Below are 24,189 nucleotides of genomic sequence, written 5' to 3'. Positions count from 1 at the left end.
TGATCTTGCTATGTCAGTAAGCTAATGTGAACCTGGCTTGATATAGCTTTAAAATGAAATGCTGACTAGCAGCTGCCTTCAGGTCTTTTCCTATGGGTAACAGTAACTTGCCCCTTGTAGCTGCTGCAGATAGATCACAGGATAAGCCAGCAGAGGTGGAGCAGCTGGCCTCCCTTGTCTGGCAGGGGACTCATTGGGGTGTTTCAGGACACAACTGTCTGATGGTCTTTTGTGTCATCATCAACTGAAATTCAGATAAGGACCTGCAGTGCTCAGGTTCACGTATAACACCCCCCTGTGGGGGCAGGAAAGAAGGGGCATATGGCTTTTCTAATGAAAATGGAATATTCCACATTATTAATATAATTTTTAGAGGAATATTGGCTTAGTAAATCTGTACAGGGAGAAGTGTCGAATTAATTGGCTGGTAGGAGAAGAATGAAATGTTTTCCCAGCAAGCAATACCAACTATTAGGGATTGTCTCTGCTTCTTGATGTGTGCCTCAATAAGGGAAGAGAAACTTAATTTAGCTTTCACATGACCCTGTGTCCTGAATCACCAGATCCATCAAAAACCATGGGAAACAATTGACAGCTTGTGGCTGACCCCTGTAGGACTGGTCTCTCTTGATCACCCCTCATTCAGCTGCTCCCTCTGGCAGGCTGCAAGCAGAATTTGAACTGGTTTTCCTGGAATAGCACTTCTGGTGGTAACAGGATTAAAACACTCTCACCTCTTCTCTCTCTTCCCAAATGTATTTCCAAGAGGGCTCGTCATCTGTCATAAACTTAGCTACGTAAACCTGACTCCTTTGGCTGAACCCTCAGCTAGCTTTATTTCCAGGAAAGCCAGTGGTACTGCAGATCACCCTGTGCCCCTCTCTTCCCACAGAGTTGTTCTGTGCTCAGCCTTGGGGCAAATGAGCTAGCAAGTCCAACAGAATCACAGGTGCACTTAAACTGAAATACCTCAGAAGCTCCTGTGTGTATGCAGGTATGTATACAAGTATTAAAAAAAGACAAACCAAAAAACCCACCAAACAACAAACACCCAGAAAGTATTCAAAGAATGAAATTACTAATTAGCAAAAATTCTTATTTTATCCTATGTTCTCCTCTGTCCCCCTATCCCACTTGGCTGTAAAACAGTGATAGAGCAGGCAGCTGCAACTGAAGTCTCCCATCAAATGCAGAGACAGTCTGTTTCCTGGCATAGTTGGGACTTGGCTGTTTTGTTTTTCTTAAGCAACTTCCAGCTCAATTTAACTGCAGTTATTTTCAGTATTGCTATTAAATCTTTCTGCACGCTGAGATGCCAAGTCAGAAAGCATTGTTCTCTAAGCACCATCTCTTGGGTGACAGCCCCCACCCCAGCATGGCCTTTGCACACAGGGTGTCTCCACATGCCTGCATGCTCAACATCCACCCTCCCACTGGGTTTTTCAGCTAAGCCAGCAAGTCTCTGCAATGCACTCAGTGCAGTGGATTTTCCTGGGGTCATGTGGCCATGGTGCTGTGCTGGGATTCATTCTGGTTTTGGCTCTGTTGAGGTTTCTTTGTGTGTCTTTCCTCCCCTCCTCAGATGTGAAGGTGTTTTGGGGAGTGTTATGAGTGCTAATGTCATGGTGCTGATAAAATATAATTTCTGTGAGGCTGACTTCCTTCATGTTGGGCAGGATGTTTGAACCATGTGGCTACTATCTGGAACAGGCTGGGCTCAATGGCTTACTGCTAATTGAGTAAGTAAGATCAGAATTAGACTGCTAAACATTGCTCTAGGACAGAGCAAAAGACTGGGATTATAGTGCTAAAAATTGCTTCAGAGGTGGGAACTTGGATTTTCTGCTAAGTTGCTACCTCACAGTGCCTAAACTCCCGACCCCAGAGTCTCTGGTCACGTTCAAGGGTCCAGTTCTGTGTGTGCTTGAGCTACTGGTGTTGATGGGTTTCCTAAGCACAGAATCGTGTTCTCAGGCTGTGTTGGTGGAAAACATGTTGTTGGCACATGTGTATTGCAAAAGAGTGGGATGTGTCAACATAGCATTGAGGGTGTTGTTGCTCTTATCTCCATTTATTAACCTGGGTCTAACTTGGGTTCTTTCATTCTGCTGCCTCCTTTCTGCAATTGCAAGTCTGGGTGGGAGAGCAAAATGGAGGGACATCCGGATAGCTTCCAAAATGGCTTGAACTGATAATCTTTCATCTTTCTCCAGGAACTGAACTTCAGTTTGATTGGAGAAAAGTCTTAATTTGTGAAAGCATGTCTCTCTTTCTTGCTGGTTTCTTTAATTATTCCCCTCACATTCTTCTCACATGTATATTTCCCTGATGCCCCTGGGAGTGCAGTGATTGGCTGGTGCTTAGAGGAACTGCTGTCTTGTATCTCACTGTGGCCAGGAGATGTGTGTGGAAGCAGCAGTCAGTGTGTGCAAAGAGCAGCATGCTGAGTGCTGAGGGTTTGGCTCGGGTTGATATTTTTGTTTTGTTTTCTCCCATTCCTCCTTTCCCACTGGAGAGGTCTGATTTTCTTGCCAGATTGGGCTCCTGATGACTGTGAGATGCCTTCCCTTTTGTGCAGATGAGATGTCTCCTCTCCTCCAAACCCAGCTGGTTCTTACTGTGTGAAAGGGTAAAGGTAAAGCAGGCATGCCTTCATGAATCCTGCTTGCCATCAGGGCCTAGTATGGTGCTGTGGAATCAAACACAGAAGAGATGGACACCGAAGACTCTGCAGGTGGCACTAAGTCACCGATTCCCTAATGGAGCATAGTGTCCGTCTTGCTCACCTGAGATGTGGCTGACATTCACAGCAGAGCTTGTATCACTTAGGTGGAAAGCACTGACATTCCTGTTTGCAGGCACTTTTGCTTACAGGCAGATGACTTTCTTTGTGTTAGAAAAAAGATGATGCTTACTAGAAAAGTTTGTGGAATATGTTTTGAAGTGGATTTAGCCATAAGCTCAAAGCTGTTAAAGCATCTCCCTTGTGTTCTTTGTTAGTCTGTGTTTTCACTAGCCCTGCATTGGCCAGTGAAACAGGATCTTAGAAAAATAGTGAGGCTTTAGCCAGATGCATGTGATCTTCCTTGACTTTATAGAACACATGTAAGATGAGGATAGCTCTTTGCAGCGGGGGAGTGTGAGGGCCAAGACAGCAAACTTCCATGACTTCTGTAACACTGCCCGTAGTAACCTCTCCTCTTGAGTTATAGATCAGCCAGTGGGGAGAAACATCTGAGTAAAGCTGTGAATGAGGTTTTTCTGTGCCTTATTTTGTAAAGGAGAAGGCTGGTTTTGCTAGGATTTCATGGTGCGTTTTTCTTTCTCTCGTTGCAGGTGAGGCTGGTGCCAGCATTATTCGAGTGTCAAAAGAAGCTCGGAAGAGGTTCTTGGGCCCGCTCCACCCATCTTTCAACTTAGTGAAGATCATTCGGATCTGCCTGTCCAAGACTGTGCCAGAGAATGGGCATGAGGTTGCAGCGGGACGTTTGGGTATTTCCCTGACACGGGTCTCTGATGGAGAAAATGTGATACTGTCAGACTTCAATTCCAAGGAGGAGCTGATCCAGGTGAATGGAAACTAACTGCAGAGGGCTAGGCGGGAATGTTTTGCCTTGGTCTCCAAATGGCCTTAGTATTGCAGCATAATTGTCAGCATGTGCCAGTGTAGTCTTCTGAGTAATAGGTTCAGTAGGCTTTGATCTGTTTCTTACATTCTGGATCTTTCTCCCTCAGGCCTGTGTCTGCAGCACCTTTATCCCTGTCTACTGTGGGCTGATACCTCCAACCTTGCGTGGAGTGGTAAGACTCTTAAGATGCTCCTTCATTAAATCATGTACTAATGAATAAGAAGGCAGAAATGCGGATACTTGGTTTTGGTAGTCGTATTGCTTGTCTGCTGGCAGCAATTAGCCTGAAGAGGCATGAGAAATTCCAAAATAAACAACTTCCAACAGTGAATGTGCATTCTTTCCGCTGCTGCCTGCAGTTGGCTATAAGTGTCCTGAAGACTAGAGGATTTAACATGATAGTAGTATGTAGCAATCTGGGCAAGTGCTGGCCAACTTAATAGATGGTTCTCCTGGCTGCTTGGTACAATCCTCTCCATCACTGAGGCACCAACCATCTGCATGTGGAAAGAACTTTTGTCCAGTATAGAAATTATGAGTGTAGTCCCTCTCCCACATGCCTGACACTTTCTGTGGGGTTTTAATTAGTGATGCTGATACCAGACCTCTTTTCCATGGAGTTCTTCCTCTGAGAGTAATGTTCTGCTGCCTGCTAGAGGTTTTTTTTCACATCCTGTCCAAGGCTGTCCAGAGCAATTTCTCCCTTCTGTGTTTGCATGTTAGAACTGAAAACACTTGAAAGCTATGCAGAGTGTGAGCGTCTCTGAATATTGCAGTCATGTGTAAGGGTGTCGGTTGAGCTTGGACTCCCCTTGTGCTACATAGGTTGATGTACACATTAAAAGGCAGTTTGTTTGCAAACTGAATAGTCAAAAGGGAGAGGGAGAACTGTTATTAACGTATGTGTGCCCTGGTTTCCCCTAAGTGACCTGACCAAGATGCTCTGTCAGAGCACAGCATCACATCTGCTCCCACTGCTACCAGTGTCCTAAAAGTAAGGTCACTTTTGTTCCTGCATAATATACAACTTGACTGTGTTTGTCTTGTGCAAGCATGTTGGGTGGGGAAATGACCTAGAAGAAATGTCCAATGTCCAGCCCTTCAGAGGAGTGACAGAATCAGGTTTTTTGTCCTACAGCTGGTGGGAGCATAGCAGTGGCTCTTGCCTGACACCTCTTTTGGGTTAGTTGAGGTCAGTGTGGATCAGGCAAAATCTCAAAATTCCAAAGCTCTGTACAACATCGGGGTTTCTGGAATGTGCAGCTGCCCTGGCACACTGAGGGATGACTTCTCATGTCAAGATTCCTCATGGGGAAAGGTGGGGAGGAAATATATGAGATGAGGAAATTAATTCCTACCTCTTCCCCAGAAAATCATGGCCCTTTCTGTCTCTGAAGGAGGAGGTGGCAAGGGGAGAGGTTAAATTAGATTGGGTACGAGTGTGGGAAAAGGCTGATGGCTGTATTTGCCACAGGACAGACTGACACTCCTGGCATGAGGACCAGTTTTCAAGGCAATATGATTGCATGCAAGGTGTAAAATCTGTGTTCTGCCTCCTAATCTTTTGTCAATGTTCACTTCTCTGAGCTCTGGTAGCCCCATGGAGTGGATGATGAAGATGGGTGAGAGGACGAAAAAAAGAATTCTCAAATACCAAGAAATGGAAAGGTCAATAACTGAGCTGTCAACACGCACTAGCCATGAGCTGTCTGTAGCATGTGGGTGATATGAACCCCTAGCAAGGGTCAAAAAGCAAATTGTCATTTCACATGAGTAAGGGGCCCTGTGCACACGAGGGCATGATAAGGGAATGGAACTAGGCACCCCAGAAATTACCCCAGTCCATGAACCATCCCCATAAAGCTGCTGCTGCTCACGCCTGCAGGCAGCTGGGGGCTCCAGCCTGCGGCTCTGTGGTGTTAGGGACTCTGCAGGAGGCTGGAGAGTGGATAGGCTTGGGTTCCTGGAGGTTCAGGCAAATCCAAAGAAGTGGAATAATGGACCAGAGAGTGGGGTTTGCATGTGTATTCCTAGATATCCGTGCAGTGAGAAGGCTTTGCCTGTTAGTCTTACTGTAGTTAAGCCTTCTTTCTAATGGCTTCCATGCACTCATGCTGCCACCCTCAGGGAAACGTATGTTTCTGCATCCTTGCCACAAAACTAGTGTTGTCTTAGTTAAGTGACTAAAACGCTTACCTCCATCTTCTTCAAACCAAGCAGGTGCTACCTGCTTTGCTCTGTTCTCTTCCCACTCAGCCTGTCATGATCTCATCCTTGCAGAGGGAGTCAGCCAGACATCTCCAGCTCTAGCTGCGCCTAGTCTGGCTTTCAGTGGAGCAGCTTTGTGGGGGTAGTGACAATGACAGTTTGCTATGGTTGCTTTTGGCTTACAGAAAACTGATGCCCACTTTAAAAGGGGGCAAGGGCTCAAGTATTTTTTTTGGTACCTCTGTTGTCTAGAAAGCATCCTGTAAGCAAGCTGAGTGTTCCTGTTTCCAAGAATGTGTACTTCCTGAGTTTAATCTATCCCATCCTTCTATTTTCCTCACTGCCCAAACCCAGGTGGTGCACAAGTCTCTATGTCTGTCTTGATGCTGTGTTTGGTGAACAAGGCCTGAGATGAGGATAAAATGCCCTGATCTGAGTTACTGGTGTTGTAGCTTACAACTGTAATCGCAAGCCATCTTCCTTGAACCTATAGGTGGTATGCAGAGGTAGCCCTGAGGTTTAGTTTGCCCCCAAGAAACCTGCTGTGCAGTCCACCCTGACCCTGTTGCCTTGATGGGAGCTGGATTCCTACAGCTGAATGTGATTGTCTTCAGCCCAAGAGCCTATGAACTGTTCCCCAGGCTCAGAGGAGCTGCTTGAAGAGTTTTCTGCCTACCTTCCAGAGCAAGAGAGAACAAAGTGAAAGCACCCTCCAGGCAAAGCAGCCAGCATTTTCCTAGGCATTCTGCAGAAAAATAGTGATGTCGGTGGTCAGTCTCCCTGCGAGACAACGCAAAGCGTGATGCAGAATGGAATGCCTCTTCCGATCAACATTTCCATGCTCTGCCTGGGTCCAGTCTCTGCCAGCTCAGCTCCTAATCCAGCAGAGAGCTGAAAGATGTTACAGCTGCTGCTTATGGGGCTGTGTAGCTTCTGTATGATGATTTGCTTTTGAACAGATCCAAAGGGAAGGGTTCCAGGCAGCAAATGGCAGGATCAACCCTGATAAAAAATCAGCAGGACTCTTCTGTAACAGAGGTTAACAAGAGCTTGAGTTGTCACTCTGCAAAGGTCTGAAACTCCCTGTTGTTTTGGCTTGACTAACATCCCCTTCCTTTTATCTTCTGCATGTTGCTTGCTGTGCTGAAGGCCTGTGATAAGGATTGTCTTGCTCAGCTCCTTGTGCAATTGTGGTACTGCAACAAATGCTTTGAATTGAGTACATGCTACTGGGGTTGCCCTTCCTGCAAGGGTAGTGCAAATGTGTTTATTGTACATAGGTACAGAACATTCTTTGATAAGAGGGTGCCTGTTAAGAACAAAACCAAGTCCCTTGTACTTTGTTATCACACCACAGCAACTGGATTCCAAATGTGTATGTATGTATTGGGATTGCTGCTCAATAAGCCTGCTAGCAACAAATCACCTGGTTTTACTCTTTGGTAACAAACCTTCTGTCAGTGGGGACTCATGTCTGAGCTTATTAGTTTTAAACACAAGTGAAAAATGGCACAGTGTGACAGCTTAGATCAGTGCTAATTTGCACTGCAGGTGGTTGTTGGTGTGTCAGGTTATTTAATTGGACAGCAGTCAAACCCCATAGGAGGGGTAAGTTAGCAGTCACACAAGTGACTATGCCTTTCTCATTGAACACTTGTGACCAACACACTTGACCATAGGAAGAAAGGCATATAGGAAAAGGAGATTATAGACAACACAGCTGTGCTGTCCTTGGTTTTGACTCCTCCAGTGCCAGTGGATGTAGTCCATTCTCTTCCCAATTTGTTAGGACAAATATGAACAGGGACACAGAATAAAAAAAAAGTTGCTTGATCAGTTATAAAAATGAAGAGTGCTTCATTTCTCTTGATTTTAGAGATATGTTGATGGAGGGATTTCTGACAACTTGCCACGTTATGAGCTGAAGAACACAATCACAGTGTCTCCGTTCTCAGGAGAGAGTGACATCTGTCCACGAGACAGTTCCACAAACATGCATGAGCTGAGAGTCACCAATACAAGCATCCAGTTCAACCTTCGCAACCTCTACCGCCTCTCAAAGGCCCTGTTTCCTCCGGAGCCACAGGTGAGTTTCCTGGCAGCACCAGAACTTGGGCACAGTAGATACGCACTGGCTATACTGTGCGTTTTAGCAGAAGAAGATTCCAGATACCGTTAGTTTTGTATCTCGTTTGTCTGTTTTTTAACCTTGACATTATCAACCCAGTGACTTGGCAAAACTTGACCATCTGCCTGGGTTCAGTTTCTGCCATACAAGGTTGTATAGGTGGCTGGCTTTTCTTTTGCTACTGGGAGATCTGGAATTTAGGTGGTAGCTGTTGCTTGGAAAGTATTCCTATGTTGTGCTCTCTGGAGTAGTGTTTGCCAGGAAGTTGGGCTTACTTGTAAACAAGGATGTATCAGATGTCAGAACCAATGTGCTCCTGAGTGTTTTAAGGTCAGGATGGAGCTGCCGGCCTGCAGCCAGTGACTGTCTCAAAAAGTGCTGTTAGAGCAGGTGGCACTGCAAACAGCTATGCATTCTTCTGAGCAAATGCAGCCTCACGTAGCCATGGCATTTGGGCATAAGCATGCATTCATGTGCTGAATTACTTGGACAAGTTTTTCCTGCCCCCTCTCAAGTCTTAGCTGGCTTTATCTGTAAACGCAGTGGCCCTTCCTGGCATCTGCTGGGAAATATTCTGGACTGCTTGTCAGAGTGACTCAGTGAAGGCTGCCCATAGCAGCATCAGCACTAGATGGGGAAATTAGGTGGCTGCATCTCTAAGCCTGTACTTAGGTAGGATTCCAGGTGTCCTTTCCAACTGAATTATCATGTAATTCCCATATCCAATGTATTCATGTTATACCTCCCATTCCTGCTCAAAGCCCAGGAACAGCTGGCAAGGATGAGACTTGTCCTTGAGGTAGCTCAGGAGTCAGGAGAACTCCTCTAAAGCCAGCATTGAGCTGGGTCTTTGGCTCAGCCAGGCAATCTCCAAATGAATTGCTCTTGCCTTTGTCTGCCCACAGGTGCTGCGGGATATGTGCAAGCAGGGCTATCGGGATGCACTGCACTTCCTGAAGAGGAATGGTAAGGCACTGCATGTTTGTAGGGTGCACTGACTTGCCTCTTCTGTGCCCAGGCTTGGTGGTGTGGCTTTGAGGATAGTCACTGGTGGATATGAAAGGTGGAAGGGTAGAATTAAGCTATGCCTCAGATATCAGAATATGGAATTTCCATTAGTAAGTCTATTTTAGCACTGCAGGAAGCAGAGCTGGAGTGGACACCTTTCCAGTGCAATGCAGGACTATAACCACTCTGATACCGAAGTAGTGGTTTTGGCACAACTGAGTGTTGAAGCTACTTAGCATGTGCTCAGTACTACACCAACACAGTTGTTAGGCACCAGTGCCATTTGTACCTCCTGCAGATAGGGTATGTCTAATGTGGCACAGCAGTGCAGAGTGCAGGCATGCCCTCAGCAGCCCCCACGCCTGGCAGTTTGATACTACTGTTTCATTCTCTTCTACTTGCAATTGCTGGACTTTCTTGCCTCCAGCTGTTGTAGCAGGCTGAGTGTGTGTTTAATGCCACCTAGTGTCAATTTATAGCGGGCAAGGCCCACTTCCTTGCTATGCATACCTTTTTGGACTGAGAGCAGTCATGCAGCTGTGTTTGTGGAGTAAGCTGCAGGAGGAAAATCTTGCCTGCAAGATTGGTGACTAGCAGATTATAGCAACAAAACACTGTCAAACAGTACCCTGTGGTACTTAAAGGGGAAAAGTTAGAATTTCTGGTGGGGAAAGAGAGGATGATCTTAAAGCAGCAAGGTTTCTAATTCATTGTGGTAAGCATTACAATGGGTGTCAGCTAAAGAGGCTGGGTATGATGTCTGTCTGAGGGGGTTAGGGTGAAGTGAGGACTAACACTCTAAAGGCTAGGCAAGGCAGCTAGTTTGTATCATCCTTATGTTATGACTTCTCAGGTCTCCTTCATCGTCCAAGTCCTGCCCGTCCTCTCCTTGCCATAGAAGCCCCTCCAGGAGAGAAGAAAGATGAAGAAACAGAAGCTGAGGACCAACTAGAGGACAGTACTGCCCTTGCTGTTGTTGAAGAGCACATCTTTGAACACTTGCCTCCCAGACTGAACCAAGGTATGATCCAAAGGGAGAGAGCCCAGGCAATCTTCCTGTGCTGCCTGGACCACTTCAGAGGATTACTGGGACATGTGGGTATTGCTTGTGGCTGGACTTGGCCATACCCAGGGATTGAACTGGCACCCGCTGATGCTTAGATAGAGTTGGGACCTCTCAGGTGAAGTTGTGGCTTACCCTGTGGAGGCTGAATTGGGAGAGGTTGACTCATTTGATGGTGTTCTGCATGGCAAGGAGAGGGAGGGGATCTTGTTGCTCCACCCCTTTGGGAGTCTGATAAAACCAAAAGCTGCTGTTCTCAGCTGTGCTCAGAGAATTACTACCCTGAGCAAGACTTTCTTGAGAAGTGGAAGGTGGAGAAGGGGAGATCTCAGGCTGAGTAACTTCCGGAGTATGGTAAGGAAAGGGATAGTCCCACTGTGGGGATTCAGCCATGCTGTCTTCTGTCTTCAGCTCTTCTGGAGGCTTGTGCTGAAAGAAGAAGTTTCTTGACTGGCATCACCAACATGCTGCCTATACGTGTGGCCACAGCAATGATGGTCCCCTATATGCTGCCTTTGGAGTCTGCAGTTTCCTTCACTGTCAGGTAGGCCTTCATCTGGTTCCCTCAGTGGTGGTCTTCCCAGTGCAGCGAAGTGTTTGATGTAGCTGGTGTAGCATGAATGGACAGAGTAGGATCCTCTCTAACTCTGCAGTGCCAGAGTTTCTGGGGAAAAAGTTCCTGCCACTTATCAGACATATAAAAAAAAAAAAAACCAAACTCAAAACCTTTTATACCTTCATTTGTCCCTTAGCTACAGCCAATGCTTCCAGCTTGAAGGAAGATGGCTGTGTGCTGGAACATGCCCTAGAAAATGCTGATAAACTTTGGAGCCTGGAGAGAGACTTCTGAACTGGAAGTGCAGAGGTGAAAGTAGGAACCACACAAGAGGTGGTTCTCCTCCGGAGCGAGGGGTAGAGTAATTCCAGCCATTTCCAGCTCTACACTTAGCTGGGAAGACAAGTCTTTCAGACTTGTTCTTAGTACAAAGTACCTTATGAAAATTTCTGGAAGGAAATAGCTTGTGATAGAAAGGCTTAGGGAAAAACACTTTCCAAATCTGAAAATGGATGAAAAATACAGAAAGTGCAGACATGAGATGTAAAGAATAAGTTCCTTGGCTGTTCTCATCCTTCACAGCTTCTCCCCCTTAATTCTATGAATGGTAAATGGCTCTTAATGCATGTGTCACTAAAAATAATGGGTAACCATTGATAGGAAGCAAAACTGGTGTTCTTTCCATCCTGTCCTTTGTGTGGACCAACTAATGGTTGTCTCCTGTCTCTTTCCAGGTTGCTGGAATGGCTCCCAGATATCCCTGAGGATATTAGATGGATGAGGGAGCAGATGACTGAAATCTGCAACTATCTTGTGAAGAAAGCCAAGAAGAAACTGGGCAGCCATCTTTCAGCCAGGTATGGCTGCTTTCCTCCGCAACACTGTTGTGGAGGAGCCCTCCATTTCCCCTTTCACATTTGACTTCTGCAGACTCTACTTCATTGGAGCAGAGCAATTAAGGCACACATTGACCAGAAGGATTTACTGCCTAATCTAAAATGCAAATCTGGTCCATGGTCTGTTGGCTTCCTTAACTGTTGGATAGACTCAGCATATGGTCTCCTTCCTTCTTCCTGTTACAGGGTAGGCCCTGTAATGAAGCTGTTGCTATAGCAATAGGGCAGAAGATGTAGGTCTGATTAAAACAATGTGCTAGCTTATTCCATGCACCCTGTAGAAGACAGAGGTATTTGTCTATATGGCATTTGCTGGCCCAGGATCCCCGAAAAGTTCCTTCTAAGATGTACTTGTGTTCAAATAACCTTTTCTGCCTCAAGATCTAGGTCTGGTTTAGGGTGGGGAGGCACTAGGGTGGCCAGGAAACACCAGAGGGTTTCCAAATGAGACAGAGTACTTTGGTCTGTGTGTGCACCCATGCTTCTGAACTGAACTCCCTGCAGTAGGCCATGGCTTGAGGCTGAGGCAAGACTATGTTGCTTGTATGACGATAGGAAACTGTGTATTACAGTAGTAGGCAGAGTGTCCCAGCTGTGTTTTGGATCCTAGTAGAAGGGGGTGATTGTTGCCCACAAGAGCTCGTGATCTGAATAATCAAGAGATGTGAGGGGCAACATGCGCACACACAGAGATGTCTGATTAAAATCATGCAATCAGTGGTAGAATAACACAGCTCTGTGGTTCTGGAGCTCTGGTCTGATGACCTGCTCAAGTCTTCCCGTGTACTGATTCTTTGCATGTGTTTGTCTTTCAGGCTTTACTATCACCTCGAGCTTGGAGGGCCCCAGAGCCTGCCAATTTCTTCCACATCAGCTTGTGGTGAAGCACTGCCTATGTGGATGAGAAGCAACCGTTCTCTATCTGATGTCATGATGAAGTGGGAGGAGTACCAGCGCCAGCTTATGCTGGGCTTACTCTGCATCAACGTGGACATGCAGGCCTCGCTCTTCCCTCGGGAAGGGTTTCTGATAAAGCTTCCACCTCTAGACTGTGCAAAAGAGTGCCTGCCACTCTTCTGAGCCTGCTGCTGTGAGGGGATGAGGGTGGGTGGGAAGGGAGAGGATGTAGGGTGGGACCAGTCTCATCCCTCAGCAGCCAGCTGCCCTGTGCTCCTGAATATGCTGCAAAGGGGATTTCCCTGGGGATGGAGACTGGTCAAATTGATTGTAGCCATTTGTCGCCCACTGGGCCAGGCAAGGGATCTCCATGTTTGAAGATACACGTGGGCTGATACCTTGCTCTAGACTTGTGTTGAAGCCTGGCCATTGCCTGTGGCCAGGCTGATGTCAACCCAGCTGGGCTCTCCCAAATAATGCACTTTGAATTGCCATTGGCTTTTTACCGCCAAATAATCAGGACGTAGATGACGCTCTCAAGTTCATACAGCTTTTAGTTTCCTTTGTTTTTTAGAGCATGAGTCTTGTTTTTTTCTTAAATCATCTGACATCCCCTAGCTCTTTGTGCTACTGAAAGATGAAGTAATTTCTTGCCAAACCAATTTTTCTCATGGCTTCCAAATCTCTTCTTGACTTTCTTCTTTGCTGAAGCCACATGCTTTCCTCTGTCCCTTAACTGCATTCCCACTGGAAGCCAGAGCTGGCTCTGCTGCAGACTGCACTGGGAGTGCAGAAATGTAGAAAAGTTGTGTTTACCGTGATTCATGTTGTCATGGTCTCTCCCTTTTTAATTTGTGTCCTCATGGATCTGCTGCAGCTTGAACTCTGAGTGTTAAGTCATTGAGATTATTTTAAAGAAGTAATTTAGACAGAATTTTTTTCCAGGGTAACATGTTGATAGGAATGAGGCCTCAAATTCACTGTGAATGGAACTGGTGTGGGGTTGCCCTGGAAAAGGTCAGCCTGACTATCTTGGGATCAGCTTAGCAGCTGAAGCAATGTGAAGCACTTGTAGGAAGGTGAGATTGTGCAGAGTGTGTTATTTTTGAGTGGTTTGTGATGGAGTGTCACAGCGAGTGCTGAGGAGGTGGCTGCCTCTGATGGGTCAAGCTTTGCTCCTTGAGGACTGTACAACTGAAGGAAGTTCCAAGGAGATACTGAAGGGACCTTCTGCCAAACTGGGGCTTGGCTCTATCTTTTGCTCAAAGATGTTGAGGCTTTGGAGTGAGAAGGATTTAGGCTTGTAGCTTTTAGGCTTTGGAGTGAGAAGGATTTAGGCTTGTAGCTATACCAGCCTCACAGCTTTCCTGTCTCGTGTTGTGGCTAGCAGGTACAGCTCTGCAGCTGGCAATAGCAGGAGCATGAGAAGTGGAAGTGAAGTTAGGAGTGTGGGTGCATATGCAGCCTGCTTGAAACTGGCTACTTTTGTCTCTTAAAAGACGAGAGCTAGTTGGGTCTGTAGCAGGGCAGGACTCTGCCTTGTAAGTACTGCCTTCTGAGAGGTGGTCTGGTTGTGACTTGCTGTGCAGAAGCATGAACTCTTTGTTCTTCACAGAGTAAGACATGGCTTCCTGTAGGGATTGCATGTACTTAAGCTTAAGTCCTTGCACTATGACACAAAACCAGCTCCTGGTATCTTTTTCTGCAGCGTGTCTAGCTGCATGAGGTGTCTTCTACCTCTCCTAGCACAAACAGCATGCAACTGGCCAAAGCAAACATACGCTGTCTTTGCTGGGGAGCAGGACAGGGTATCTGAAGCTGATTACATAACCTATACATGGAATAGTGATTTATAATAGACTCTCTTTTGCACCTTTGTTTTAGAAAGGGGAAATGACCCCTTTCTACTAATAGCTGGAGAAAATAGTGAATCTGGTCAATCATATCCACACGAGTAGTGTGGGTGAGGTGGTGGGTGCTGTTTCCTACCAGCACAATTGTGCACCGGGCCTGGGTTTGAGTGTTTGTGGTGGTGGTTGTGATAAGCATCAGGACTTTTCTGCAGTGGCCATTGCAAGCTGGGAGGCAATAGACTGGGCAGCCGTGGTGCTAACCGACTGTCCAGTAGATGTCAGTGCAAATACGAACGTGTGACTAAAAGTATCACCCCGCTGCCCTTCCTGAATATAACCTAACAGGGGCCCACATAGCTTATGAAGTGGGCCTGCACTTATGCAGTCAGATTTAGTCTTAAGCTTCACATAGTTAAGGCAATTAGGGAACAGGGAAGTTGCTACAGGAAGAGAAAAAATTGGAGGATTCTGAAATCAGAATAGCGATATTGGGTTATAACCCAAGTGAATGTTGTGATTTCTAAAACCTGTGGAAAAAGCTTACTGCTAGATGGATATAACTCTAATCAAAGTGAACCAGCAACAATCTACTGTCAGTTAGTGGGAGCAGGATGAATTTGATGAAAATTAGAATTGAGAAAAGGTGTTTATTTTGTGGTTTGGTGTGGGATTTCTTTTTCTTCCACTGCTTTGGGCTACCTTCTTTAGTAGCACAGCTGCTTAGTTTGCCAAATGCATATCTCTTGTCCCTAATGCGCATAGAGTAATTGGCAAGAACACATAGATATCTAGTGGCAAGAAATGAAGGCATTTCATTTAGAAGCAAAACATCTGTGAGGGGTGAAGCTGGATAAGGAAAATCCCGTGCTTAGAAGCTGCTGTCCTTTTGACTCTGCCTTGTTTGTGTTAATATATGGGTGGAGAAAATGATGCAACTATTTTTTTTATCCCTTCTTCCTGGACTGGTAAAACCACTGAGTGATTATGTAAACCACTAAACTATGAAACAAAATTCTCTTGGCAAGAGTACACTAAGAAATTGCAGCTTGGCACCCTTATCCCCTGGATTTCCTCTGTTCTCCTTTTGCATCAGAACTGACTGGGCTAGTGTGCTTGTCTTCCAGTGCTCTGACCCAGAAGGCTTGCTGGTTCTGGTCCGTGCATTTCAAGAGACTAACTGCAGTGCCTGGTAAAAGGCCTGAGTTCCATTCTATGTTTCACCTCATCTGTAGTTTAATTTATTATATTAACCTCTGAAAGAGAAGCTTTTGTACACTTCAAACTGTAACCACAAACCAATGCCTGACCTTTTATATATAAAGGTCTAACTCTTTAGGGAGGAAACTCCTGTTTTCCCTATGCTAATTTGCAGGGTGTGAAGGATACTGGGAAAGCACCACTCTATATTAACCCTTTCTTTGCCTGTGTTTATTTCCCAAGTGATGCAATGGCTGTTGTGTGATAGCTTGTTGGCTTTATAGATTTAAGCTCTGATAAAGGAACTGCAGATCTGTCAAAACCCTCCTTAAGAGAAGTTTCACACATTTCCTTGAAATTCTTGCTGCTCATTCATTACAGATTGCAAAGGATGAAGAAAGTAGGGAAGATCATCTTGCCTGCTGATGCAGAAAAAGGGCTGTGGCTGCTTCTGAAGAATAGCTTTTTGTTATGCAGTGCTGCCTTGTCTAGATCAGACCCCACTTCTTTGAAATCCCTGGAAACCTTATGATGGGCTCTGGGTTGGATATAGAGGGGTTTATTGTGATAGTGCTAACTGGAATTCTTCAAGCCTTTTGTTGTATGTGTACCTCATGGCACGTGTTACCTTCTGGGTAGCAGTTGCTTATTAACCTACACTTGTGAAGGTCACAGGAGGAACAAGGTTATCATCTGTAGCAGTCAGTCCCTTCTCCAGCAAAATGTGTGGCTGGGCAGCCCAGCACATAATTGCCGGGGCCTGTCTGCTCTCAGTATATGGTGGTTGAGCAGTCAGGTTCCTGGACCAAAAGTTCATCTTGCAGTCAATGTCCAATTGTCCTTATAGCATTCACTTGAATTCTGCAAGAGTCCCAACCCTTGCTGTTTCTGCTGTTTCACATAAAGGGTCTGTGCCTTCAGGAATTCACTTTTTTTTTTTCCTCCTTCCTGTGACACAGATACTACTTGCTGCTTTTAACAAGGCTAAGGTGAACTTGTGCATCTAACCAGCCCCTAACCTGTACAACACTGTAGAGTTATGTTGTGCACAACAGTCTGTATCTATGGCATGCTCTGTAAGCCACGATGCGTGTGTGGTATGTTGGGTTTGGTTTGCTGCCTGCCCTACTGTTAATACTGTTGCAAGCTGATTTTCAAGGGGTGGGAGAAAATACTTCTGATGACTGTCTATAGGACCTAGGAATTCTTTGCTCATGACTTATTCCCCAGTGTTTTTGTCTATTTTTGAAAATTAATCTAGTCATTCACCCCTTCCTCTGAGGGAAGAGCTCTCACTTTTGCCAAAGCAGTTGTGGGAGAAATAGCTGAAGCTCTGTGTCTGTGTCTCCTTCTTCCCCTTAAATCAATGAGACCACCACACCTGGCTGCCATGTCAGCCAGTTCGTTTGTGCCAAACATGCTGTGTGTCTTTATGGTGGGCTCTGTCCTGCCTGCCCTCTGTGTCCCTGTGGTGTCTGCCTTTCTGAATGCAGCAGACTGTTCCCCTCTCCTCTCCCTCCTTTCCCTTGCCTACTGGTGGGACACACCTCTGTTTCCAACCTGCAGGCATGTCTCTAACTGTGTCTATCTCGCTGTGTGGATCCACATCAGCCCTCCTGCACAGGGAGGGGAAACCTCTAGTTACAAACAGAAGACTTAAAATTTTAACATTGAAATAAAACCTTTTTCTTCTGGGGTTTTCTCTTGCTCTTGAAAACAACATCTAAAACAGCTCTTTAAGCTAATTGTGTCCTGGGACTGTGCTACTGTCACTGAGTTTGAGAAGACACTTAAGCACACAACACAGGTGGAGATCCTGTGGAAATTACTGATGTCAGAGCAGCAACTAGACCAGCAATAGCATATGCAAGTCACGTATTTACATGGCAATGTCACTAAGTAGTGTTCACAGTCATTTTAAAAGTTCAGTATTAAATTGTTGATGCTTTTTTTTCTTGTTTCTTTTTTTCTAATGTTTTGCTGAAGAAAATGTAACTATTTATTTTGGCAGAAATATACCTTCTAATAAAACCTTTCTCAATATATTTATCTGGCTGTGGTAGGTTGCTTGCCTTGCCATTTAAAGATTTATTAAATATTTTTTGAATGCACTGTACAATGTGGGTGTGTTTTGCTGAGCCCCATCACTTCATCCTGTTCAAAATCCTCTCAGGGTAAAGAATGGGGCATTGACCTAGAGGTGAAAAATGGTGCATTTTGGCCTGGTTCTGACTTCCTCAAGCTACACAAATTATATTAGTCTGTTTTGTTGGAGCTTCTGTAGCCCCTAGTTTCAAAGAGGAATTAAGCACCATCTTGTGGGAACTGCAGGTGCTTGGCACCTGTGAGGATTAGTAAAAAATTATTCACAAATGCCAGGGGCATCTCTTGGGGAAACTGAACCCTGTCTCTTAGGCCTCTCTTTACCAGTTGGTGGAAGAGATGATAGTGGCTGCTATGGATCTGTGTCAGTTATGTGCCAAGGTCTTTCCTGGTTAATCTCCAGCTGGGGCATGTGGAAGCTGACAGCCCTTGGACTCCAGGGAAGGCTGGGGTTTTCCTTAGCTGTGAATTGCTGGGCTGTGGAGCTGGGATCCCTAGGGCAGGAAAAATAACGCTGCACAGACTGGGGTTTGTTCCTGCAGGTGTCTGATAGGTGCTGTGAGGCTTGGGCTCTTTTTTTTTCTTTTTTTTTTTTTCTCTTCCCTCTCCTTTATCCAGTCTTTTGACAGCAGGAAAGTGTTGAAAAATACTTTGTTATGTGCTATCACAGGACAGGCACAAGTGTGGTAATTAATATTATAGCCTGCAGCTGATAAAGCAAACACCTTTTTCACCTCTAGTGGCAGCAAAAAACAAACGTCGCAAGTCGGTGCCGTTAATTGCTGAAGTTGATCTTTTTTCCATAAATCAGCCCGGGCTCTGCCCGGGGAGCGGCTGCGAGCAGGGCTGGGTACGCGAGCCCTGGCCTGCAGGTTTCCTGTCTTTTGGGAGATGCCTGGGGGGTGGGTGTTGCTGCTTGTCCCGGGGGGAGGCGGCCGGCGGGGGGAGCTGGCCCCGGGTGCCCCGCTCCTCGGCCCGGCGCAGCCCGGCCGTACGGCGGGTTTTCCCTCGCCCGCCTGCGGCCCCGCTCATTTCCGGGTCGGGGCCGCCTCCAGCGCTAACGGCGGCTCCGCTTGCCCGCTCCCCCGGGCAGGCTGGCCGCAGGTGCCCGCTCCGCGCCGTTCCGCTCCCCCTTTGCCAGGTCAGGTAAGCGGTGTGAGGGGCTCCCCGGGGCGGGCGGCACCGGCGGTGGCCGGGCGGGCTGGCTGAGGGCGCGTTGTCCCTGGGGACAGCTCCCCTCATTGGGGCGGCTGTCCCCCGCCATTTTGTGCGGCCACTGGCGCCCGGACTGCTGGGCAGAACCCCCTCAGGGGCAGGACCCCCTCAGGGACCCGAGCCTGTGACGGGGAACCGGCAAGGACCCGGCAGGCGAGGTGTTGGGGAGCGGCCACCCCAGCGAAGGGCACTGGTAGCGCCTGCACCCTCACTTCGTTGGCTTCCCCCCTCCCTCCCTTGCGGCTGTGGGGAGAGGGGAGTGGAGGGCTGGGGGGACTCTGTGTGCTGCGGCAGTCCTCGCCTCTCCAGAGCCACACACGTGCCTAGTCTCCAGCTGTCAGTGGTCCCTTGCCAGCAAAGGATGGGTATGGTTCCTGTGCAAAGCCACTTTCTCTACTACACAACGCTCCTGAGGTGTAGCTGTGGCTGTGGGATGGGGAGCGCTGCTCTGGTGGGATCCAGGCTGGGGAGGTGCTGTCCCTTCTGCCTTCTCCCCTCCTCTGTTGCTCTGAAGTCTGCAGGCTCCTTTGAGATGAGGTCCAGGGGCTTTGGTCTTGCATGCTGGACCTGAATGGAGATCTTTTTATTCTCTCATATTTTTCAGCATCCTCTGCTCAGGAATGTTCTTTTTAGCCGCAATACAGGTGCAGATGATGCTGCACAGTAAAGATGCTGTGGATCCCTATGCCAGCTGCATTAGTGCTGCTTCTCCTTCTCTTTGGAAGGAAAAAACCAGCAGAACTTTCCCTTTCCTAAGACTGCAGCATCTTTAACATCCCATGCATATGGGACGCACTTCAATGAACTTGTGTGTTGAACCTCAGATCCTTCCTGTAGGACTTCCTGAAAACAGCCAAGGGGGAAAGCGGCCAGTGATCGCCAGCTTTGGACACAGGGAGACGGCTGTGCCCAGGAATATCGTGAGGAGGCAGGGTAATCCAAATACAGCTTGCTTGTTTAGACATGACCCGTTGAGTCCTTGCTTATTCTGATGGAGTTGATGGCTGTTGTACATCAAGGGGCTCTCAGAAAACTGGTAACTTCTAGCCTTGCCTTACCCAGGTTTAGGGGCAATTGCATCTTATTTTTCATGTTCTAGAGCTATATTTCTGAGGAACATATACGCAGGTATATACAGATGAATATACATATGCATCTCCTGAGGGCTACGGGAATTGCTTTTCTAGATCAAACAGATAATCAGTCTAGTCTGTCCTTTCACTCGCCAATTCAGGTGGTCCAGAGAAGGTTCTGAGAAACTGTATTGGATTGGAGTGGACGAATCCTCTCTTTGCCAGGGCATCCTGCACAGAGACTGATCTGAGGCATAAAATTTTAGGATCCTTCATAAGATAGTATAAAATCTCTTCAAAGCTATCTTTCTGGGCAAAGTTGTTCTCATTCTTCAGAGCATCACTTTTCTCTTGGTCTCTGCTGTGGCAAGCTAAGCTGGGTAGCATAAACTGTCCCACTGGAAAGTCTGCTTGGCTGTTTTGTCCCTATCAAGTAGGAAGATTTCTCCCCCCACCCCAATTTGATGCATCTAATGAATCAAGATGCTACCATCTACTGATCTGAAGATTGTATTCCAAAGGAGGACACCATGTGGGGCTGCCTTTAGCAGCACACAAACAGTGCTGGGGGTCTGCTGTTACTCATGACTTTGCCAGGCAGCCTCAGAGAATAAACTAATGGGATGAGGACAATTGGCATAAATCATATGGGCACAGCTCCAAGCACAATGTTCTTCATGGTCAGAGAGCTTTGCAGATATTGATCCTTATGTACAATAAACTAGGTTTGGTTTCCATAATGCAGCCCATGTGTTACTGTCCAAATCTTTTTGATTTGGTAAGACTGCTCTGGGGACTGAATCCTCCCACCACTCCTCACCTGCTTGCAGGAGCTCATCTTGGATATAAAGACAGTGACAAGAAACTTCAGCCGTAGCAAATGTGTCATCTTCCACTGACTAGAGCAGCATCTTCCCTGTTCCTGCCAGACATCTCTGCTTGCTGTCCATATAAAGTCTGAGGTGAAAATACTTGGTTTACTTTGAATGTCTGAATCTTGAATGATCAATTTTGTTGTCACATTAAAAGAGCAGAATTGCAACAATTAGTAAGGCTTTCTGTCCTTTACCATTGTGTATCCTTTGAGGTATGGATAGCCCAGCAGCTTGAAAGGGAGATGCTGTTGATGTTCTGATTACCCCTTTTAATATTTTTCTAGCAATGTTCTCTTTTCCCTATCCTGCATCCTAAAGCTTTAATTTTTTGGCTGATGCTGAGAAGGATTTACCTATGCATGGACCTAATTGCACGTTTTGCTAAGCAAACATGACCTCTGCAGCTGTGCAAGGAGCACACTAAATATTTCCCATGTGCTGCTGGTGTGGCAAGGAGCACAATGTCCTCTTCTCAGGTCATATGTTCAAAAGGTTTGCCAACCCTAAGTTTTTTAAAAACCATCAGCCGGACATTAAAGAAAAAAAAAGTGCCATGGAATGACATAAGTTGTTTGGTGGTAGTGGGTTTTGTTTTGGGTTTGGTTTTTTTTTAATGATGTTCTTCATTTGCTTTCTCATGCTGATTTCTGATCATCTTGGAGGTTTCTGCATGTCTGTATAAGCTGCCAGGAGTCCGTGAATCTCAGTATTTCACTTGACTGCAGGACCTGGGGGCCTCAAGTGGAATAACAAATATTGTGAACTTTGGGAGAAAATTACGCCAAACCTCAGGGTAATAGCTGTTGTGGGTTGTGTACAGGTTGTGGTACTGTGAACTTTCAAATGAAGTCTGGAGTCACGGTGGACCTTCCTATGCTTCATTTAGGGTAACATGATTGCAAAGCCTTGTAGACTTTTTAACCAAGTGTTTTTCTCTTAACCATGTGTCACAGAGCACTAAAGCAAGAACAAATACTGTCTTGTGCTCTTAGAGACTGTGACTTTAATTGCTGGTTTGTTTTTGAGGAAATGAGATATGAAACATTGCTCTGGAAGGGTACAGTGCTCTCATCTGGTTGGCATAACTGGAGGAAAATCTAAGGTTGAGAGCAAAGAGGCTTGTAACATCCCTTCTTTCTATCTAGTGAAGTGTGTGATTGCAGTTAATTTAGCAGAGATGTCATCTGAAGGAGGAGCTGTTGTCCCTGCTACTGTAGTTTTAATCTCTGTGGTGGTACAAGACTTGGTATCACTTTTCTGCGCCAGTTAGAGGCTCCATCTATGTGGAAGGGACTGCCTGGTTCAGAAGGATGTTTGAGGATTACATACACCTGAAAGCCCCACAGGAAAGGTTTGTGTTGTTCTGAGGATGGCAGGAGACCTCTAAAAATGTGACTGGGAGCTCTGAACCTCCTGACGTCTGCTGTGGTGGTCCAGCACTGTTTGGGCACGGAGCTGGCCCAAGCTTGTGATGCTGGTAAGATCCTGGCAGATGCAAAGATGTCACTGTTCACAGCAGATGATGTATCATGGGCTGAGGCAACCTGCATTTCTGAAGAGGAGATGAGAGTATGAATAAGGGGAGAGCTCTTAAGACCTCATCTGCAGCTTTTTGAAAGAATTAGCCTTTAGCACTTACGCTGGATGAAGGCTAAAGCAATGCAGTGAAGGCTTGAAAAATGTCAAGTCCAGCTGTAGCTGTGCAATCAAGGAAATAGTATCTAGGTGTTCATTGCTTGCTATTTCAAGCTCTTCAAGAGAGTAATAGGCAGGACATCTGCAGACCTTTGGAGGAGCAGGACTGGTAGCTGTGGGGTGTTAAAAATAAAATCGCGTCTAAATATGTCATTTAGGCTATGGAAACAAACCTTTTGGGGAAAAATCCAGCTATGTCTGGGCATACGTAGGTGAGTCCAGCCTCTGGAAGAAAGGGTTAGAAGCAGACCTGAGGCTAGCTGTAGGCCCTTGGCTGGGCATAGCAGGAGCTTAGGAGAGGTGCAGGTGTGGGGAGGCACATCTAATGTGTAATACAGGAGAACTTGGTGGCCCTCACTATAATAGTACCTGAATACCTTTCCATCTCATTCAGCAAAACATCTCTGAGTAGGAGTAGTGCTTTTATCTGCCTCAGTTTCTCCTCTGTAAAATGAAGAGGATGAAACTGAGCTCATCTCCAGCTGGGAATTTAAGCTGTAGGTGACCTTTAGGTTGACAGCATTTCTCTCTGGACAAATGGTCTGGCTCCCTGTAAAATAAAATTGACTGGCTTATCTATTGGCAAGGACTAGCATGGCTGTACTGTGCCTAGGGAGAGTGAGCTGTATGTCTCTGCTAGCAGCTGAGGTGAAGGTGAGATGAGATGTGTAAATATTGCTGAGACTTATTTTCCCCATAACTCTTGCCTGTGGACTATGTGCCCAGTTGTTTGTGGGGTGAGGCAGGCAGGCCAGCAGAGCCTTCCCACTCTGGTGTGAATCACTGCAGGCTGAAGCTCCTGGCTTCTGCCCAGCTCCCCTCCTCTGCAGGTATGGAGCTGCTGAGCTGTGCCCAAGACGACAGGCGAGCGTCATTGTCAGTGTCACTAAGATAAAATAAGATAAAGCGTGACCAAATCCTTGTTATCCTTGGCATGTGTGGCTAGATGCTGTCTGGGATTTGTGCAGCTCCGAGAAACAGCCAGACATTGCAGCTGTGGGGAGGGTTGCAAAGCCTCTTTAAAATGTGGAGACTTGATGCTGGAGCCCAAAAGGGAAGGTGAGTGCACCCCAAGGGACAGTGAAACCAAAGGCCTGAGGGGTATGAGTGAAGGAACAGCCACCCAGTAACCCTGTGGGCAGAAAGACTTCTGCTGTGTGTTCCTGTGTCCTGCTGCAGCCTCTGGGGTTGATGTTGCTCCATGAGCAGCTCCATCAGCTCAGTGTCTTCTGAGTAGGGTGCCCTGGTATATAGCAGGGCTGAGGATCTCTTCAGCAGCAGCACTGCCAGAGCCTCTCTCTTCACTGATCAGGTTTCTGAAGTTCAAAGTGTCTGTTCTGAACTGTGCCCTTCTGTCTGAGATCACGGGAACTAGGAAAGGGATTCAGATTTATTGGAGGGAAAAAGGACACATGCAGATGCCCTCACAAATGTACACGTTTCTTCCTTTGCACGCTTTGCTCCTGTGCTTGAGAGCTGCCTTCCCTCCTCCTTACCCGCTTTGCAAGGAGTTTGCAAGATCTCTGCTCTCCCTTTCCTCCCTTCCAGACATGCAGCCAGAGGAATAATCCTCTGCTCCAATACAGATGCACAACCCCCTTTGATTTAATCCATTTCCTATGGCACAAAAGGAGTCTTTTGCTTCCCATGCAAATCTGGTTGCTCAAAGCTGCTAAATGCAAATGGACCACTTGTAGCTGTTCTCTCTGGAAAGAATGGCATGGGCTTTATGTAAAGCATGAAGATAAGACCTCAGGAGCATGGAGAGCAGAGCAATACGCAGATTTGTGCTG

At 46.6% G+C, this 24,189-nt stretch overlaps 2 protein-coding genes across 12 annotated transcripts in view; both read left to right on the top strand.

Moving 5' to 3' along the window:
• Positions 1-17,480, top strand: part of PNPLA2 (patatin like phospholipase domain containing 2) — a 30,480-nt gene extending 13,000 nt beyond the window's left edge. Inside the window, exons 2-9 of the mRNA XM_054825869.1 lie at positions 3,337-3,569; positions 3,736-3,801; positions 7,714-7,923; positions 8,871-8,931; positions 9,827-9,994; positions 10,448-10,580; positions 11,327-11,449; positions 12,304-17,480. Of these exons, the coding sequence (XP_054681844.1) occupies positions 3,337-3,569; positions 3,736-3,801; positions 7,714-7,923; positions 8,871-8,931; positions 9,827-9,994; positions 10,448-10,580; positions 11,327-11,449; positions 12,304-12,568 (1,259 nt within the window). The 3' untranslated portion in view covers positions 12,569-17,480. The remainder of the gene's footprint in view (positions 1-3,336; positions 3,570-3,735; positions 3,802-7,713; positions 7,924-8,870; positions 8,932-9,826; positions 9,995-10,447; positions 10,581-11,326; positions 11,450-12,303) is intronic.
• Positions 17,481-18,582: 1,102 nt separating this feature from the next.
• Positions 18,583-24,189, top strand: part of CRACR2B (calcium release activated channel regulator 2B) — a 51,832-nt gene continuing 46,225 nt past the window's right edge. For 9 of the 11 annotated variants that reach the window (XR_008577189.1, XM_054825863.1, XM_054825859.1 and 6 more), the window contains exon 1: positions 18,583-18,684. The gene's annotated coding sequence lies outside the window, so the exon portion shown is untranslated. The remainder of the gene's footprint in view (positions 18,685-24,189) is intronic. The other 2 variants (XM_054825858.1, XM_054825862.1) reach the window with 2 other exon arrangements.

Source organism: Grus americana, chromosome 5 (genome assembly GCF_028858705.1).
Source record: "Grus americana isolate bGruAme1 chromosome 5, bGruAme1.mat, whole genome shotgun sequence".
In the NCBI taxonomy this organism is placed as follows: domain Eukaryota; kingdom Metazoa; phylum Chordata; class Aves; order Gruiformes; family Gruidae; genus Grus; species Grus americana.
Note: the sequence above shows the minus strand (reverse complement) of the source record. Positions and strands in the feature narration are given on the sequence as shown.